This window comes from Eimeria necatrix, genomic scaffold, assembly GCF_000499385.1.
Source record: "Eimeria necatrix Houghton genomic scaffold, Enh_scaff2040, whole genome shotgun sequence".
NCBI lineage: Eukaryota > Apicomplexa > Conoidasida > Eucoccidiorida > Eimeriidae > Eimeria > Eimeria necatrix.
In genome coordinates this window covers 1-4132 of record NW_013652668.1, presented here as the reverse complement: position 1 = coordinate 4132, position 4132 = coordinate 1, and the positions used below count along the sequence as shown (strand labels likewise).

The following is a 4132-nucleotide window of genomic DNA, read 5'->3' as shown; positions in this document are numbered from 1 at the left end:
TGACCTTATACTCGAATAACCCCATAACAGAACGGAAAGCTGTCTTCCACCTGTCCTCCTTGGCCATCCTTATCTGGTGGAATCCTGACTCGAGATCGAGGGTGGAAAAGTATCGGGCCCCCCCCAGCATCTCAAGAATCGTTTGAATAGGTGGTAGGGGAAAGTCAGGCGCAATCGTAAGGGCGTTCAGCTCCCGGTAATTGACAACCATGCGCATCTTACGCTCGCCCGTCTCATCGCTTCGCTTATCCACCATAATCGTAGGTGCGCAGATCGGAGAGTAAGTGGGGCCAATCCACCCATTAGCAGACAGCTTAGCTATCTCCTGATTGTGAAATAGAAGTTGTTCGGGGGTCATGCGGTAGATCGCCGATTTCGTAGGGAGTTTCCCTGGCACGAGAAGGATACGGTGATCGTGGGGGCGTTTCGGTGGCAGCCCTGTAGGAAGTTTATCCGGAAAGACCGCACGGTTGGCACACAACACCTCCAGTATCACTCGGGGAGTTTCCTGCGCCTCCTCGGAGGTTAGCCACGTATCGAATTTCGAGTACTCTAGTTTGGCCGTTGGCCAAGGGGATGTTTCCTCGTCGTCGGGATACGCGGAAGCGGGTAGAGCCTTAAGACACTGCCGGTGGGGATTGGAAGGGGAGCAATCAACCAAGGCACAACATAAAGCCCCTTGCCTCTCCTCCACTAGACGCAGAGCCACGTCCGTCTCCATTGCGGGAAGCGCTAGTATAACGTAGAGCCCTTGAAGGGGGTGGCGTACAAAGGCCGCACTCTCCGAAACCTGCTGGGACAGGGCGGCGATCACAGCTTTCCGCTTGCCCCTGGAGGGTGGCTTGTACTTCTTAGTGGGAGGACGTAGAAGCGCCGTAGCTTCCTCCCGAGTCATGTCCGCCACCTGCTTAGCCAGTATGTCGTACGCCTGCTCTGCGGGGGTTCGCTGACGCGACCCTTGAGTACTGCCGTTCCGTTGTGTGGCCTCGGTGGCACGAACAACTGGTAGATCGCACCACTGGCCATCCACATACGTACGTAGCTTATCAGACTGGAAATACCAGGCTACCCTATGCTTAGTCAGCCAATCAAGCCCCACCACTAGGTCATACGGCACCGGCCCGACTAAGAAGTCACCAGCTAGGCGGGCCGTCCCACACCACATTGTGAGCCCCTTCACCACTCGATCTATCCTCAACTGCGCACCGTTAGCTACGGTGAACACGTGTTCCTCAGGCAGCTTCCGTGTTCTCAGCTGCAGGCGTTCTGCCGCCCCTGGGCTAATGAAGCTCCTTGAGGCGCCGGTATCCAGTAGAGCTTCACACTGGTTGCCGGCCACTTCGACTCTTAGCACGGCGGTCATACCCACACTACACAGTGTCCCCTGGGGCGTGGCGTCTTCCTGCACCCTCTGCTCGCGCCACCATTGTAGTTCTTTAGTGCCCGCGTCCTGTGAGCGGTCCCCTTCAGTAGTTGCGTCGTTCTGCTCGCCGCTGCGGTCCATTCTACGCCTAGACCATTCCTTGATTGGCGACGTAGTCTCGGCGTGGGACTGGTCTGCCGGGGGTTGCTGAGTCTCCCCCACATCCGGTCCCTCGGTGCGTTTCCGCTCGGTCCCCATACGCAACCTCTTCTCCCAATCTGGGGAGACTGGAATGGAGTTAGGCCCTGTCGCTACCGCGCACATCGCACCGTTCCCACTCCTAGTCCGCCTAGCCCGCTCGTCTCCCTTAACGGCTAGGCTCGTCCGTTTAAATGCCCCGATTGGTCGACATTGGGCCGCATTGGCTGCTGTCTGGGCGTCCGGATAGGCTCTGCTCTGGGTCGAACCGACGTAGGACAATCTCTTGCGTAGTGATCCCGGTCCCCACACCTGGAGCATATTTCCCCGATCCGTCGCGTCGCTCCGTTACGGAGCGGACAATCCCTGCTCACATGTCCCCTTCCGCTGCACACGTATCAGCGTGAGTCCGTAGTATCATTCCTTCGGTCGTCCTTGTTCTCTCGTTCGCGTAGTAGGTCCGGTGCTCGCCCGCCTTTAGCCCATCTACGCGTGGCATCCTCTAAGTCTCGCCGGAATCGGTGGTGGTCTTCGCATAAATCCTTCCACGGCGCTGCCGTAGTAGCCAGTGCTGCGGCGGCTTCCTGCCAGTCTGCGAAATTCCTTGTTCCCCCTCGAGTCACCTCTCGGAGTATTTCACCTGGCAGGTTGGCCAGGTAGTAACCCACCAACATATCTGGAGCCACCGACACCCCTTGAGTCACGATGTCCGCAAAGCGCGCCGAGTATGCGTGGTGGTCGCCCCTCCAGACATTCTTAGCTAGCATGACTTTCATCCGTTCCAGAGTTATACTACAGAAATGCTCGCAGAATCGCTGTCTCAGTTGCTCCCAATCAGTTAGGGATTCTCCAGTGCGACGCAGATACAACCAGTATCTCAAGGCGTCTCCCCTCAGATATCTTTTGAGTTCTTCTCCCCACAGCCGTTCTTCTAGCCCTCTTTCAATGAAATCTAACTCCGCTAGGTCGAGGAAATCCCTCATGTTCTTGCCGTCCTCGTATCCGATGTTCCTCTGGCACGCCTGTACTACCCCCCGTGCCATCTGAGAGGCAAGTTCCCGAAAGAACTCGGGCAGAACCGGATCCGCCCAAGCTTGATCCACTACGGGTCCCTTGCGCCCTCGAACGTCGCGGTCCCAGACTCTCGGTGCCGATCGAGCGGTGCCGATCGAGCGACCCCCGCGGTGGGTGGGTTGATGCAGCGATCGGGTTCTGTTCGCGGCGTTTCCATTGGGTAATCCACGGAATCGTCGTTTGACTCATCTATATTCTGCATTTCTGCGTTCGGTTCAAACGGAGGCTGTACCACTTTCCCGTTGCGTAGATGCATGTCCCCCTCCGCTCCCACTTAGGTGTGTTGGTCCCTTCGGGCTTTAAGGGGGAGGGTCTTCCCTTGTTGCAAGCTCGAAATGCTGCCCAGATTGTGTTTGTAATCCCGGAACAGCCCCCAAATGTAGTGAACAGCTGTCTACACTGTTACTACGTAATGTCCCTTGGCGAGTCCGACTCGGCGGTCACTCGGCACAGTCAGTCAAAGGTACCTGACTATAGTCAACAACTACGGAATACCTTGATTAACCTCGTACAATTGAGTTCTATTATTCTGGGTTTTCTCACCTCATAATAATATGAACTCAATTGTACGAGGTTAATCAAGGTATTCCGTAGTTGTTGACTAGGCTCCTCTCAGTTAGCTTCACTTCCGCTCTCAGTTAGCTTCACTTCCGCATCTCGGTCGGCTGTCCTCTTTGTCATCTCAGTTCGTATCCCTGTGCAACAGATCTACGGCAGCAGCTTCTGCTACTCCTGCCAGCTCCCATACAGGCGCCAATGAGTCTTCATGGAATGGTGCTGCGGGCTGCGATGCTGCTCGTGAGTCTGTTACTGCCAACGCTGCTACTTTGATGCCTTCTTCAGCCGCTGATCGCGAGCAGTGGGGGCTCCTTTATCACTTGGACAGCGCCCCAAGTGCAGCGGTTGGAGCGCTGCCTGCTCCTGTTGGTTCATCCTGTGCTACTGTGTTACGTGTGTTTCAGCAAAGGCATTACAGTTACGGCTACGTGCAACTGTCTGCCGCTGGCAGCCAGGGCTTTGTAGGTTCTAGAATTTTCCGGACTGCATGGCCACTTGACCACTGCTTGCTTTGAGTGGAAGCTTCGGCTTAGTGAAAGAGTCCTTCCTCATTAGTGAGGCCAACGAGGGGGGGGCGACAACTGCGGAAAGCTCTACAAAAGAACCACAGTACTTCTCATTGCAGACAAATGGCGTGCATGCTGCCTGTTAACACATGTTGCACGCATGATTAACACTAAGTAGAGGAGCTCATGCGCGGCAAACGCGCCTGTGGTACTTTCAAAGTTTGGACCTACCTAGGAATTTCCACTCTTCACAACAAGCCCACAGGCTCTTGCTCTTTTATTATCTCTACACAAAGAGGCTACGGGCTGGTTGCAACATGATAGAATACCCAGCTGGATCCGATCTTGGAATCATATAATGAAGAAGTATAATGGCACCCTACCTGGAATGTAGTATTGGGACGCGCTGGCCGCGGTTCAAGAGGTTACGTGG

General features: G+C 55.3%; 2 protein-coding genes across 2 annotated transcripts; both read right to left on the bottom strand.

Moving 5' to 3' along the window:
* On the bottom strand, positions 1-1687 carry ENH_00027500 (OSJNBa0079C19.6 protein, related; the record flags this gene model as incomplete). The annotated part of the gene is made up of 1 exon (XM_013579949.1): positions 1-1687. A coding segment is annotated over one exon (1687 nt), but the record flags the coding sequence as incomplete, so codon positions are not given.
* A 272-nt stretch (positions 1688-1959) lies between these two features.
* ENH_00027490 (hypothetical protein) lies at positions 1960-2604 on the bottom strand (the record flags this gene model as incomplete). The annotated part of the gene is made up of 1 exon (XM_013579948.1): positions 1960-2604. The coding sequence occupies one exon, from the start codon at positions 2602-2604 to the stop codon at positions 1960-1962; it is 645 nt and encodes a 214-aa protein (XP_013435402.1).
* Positions 2605-4132: the final 1528 nt, after the last annotated feature.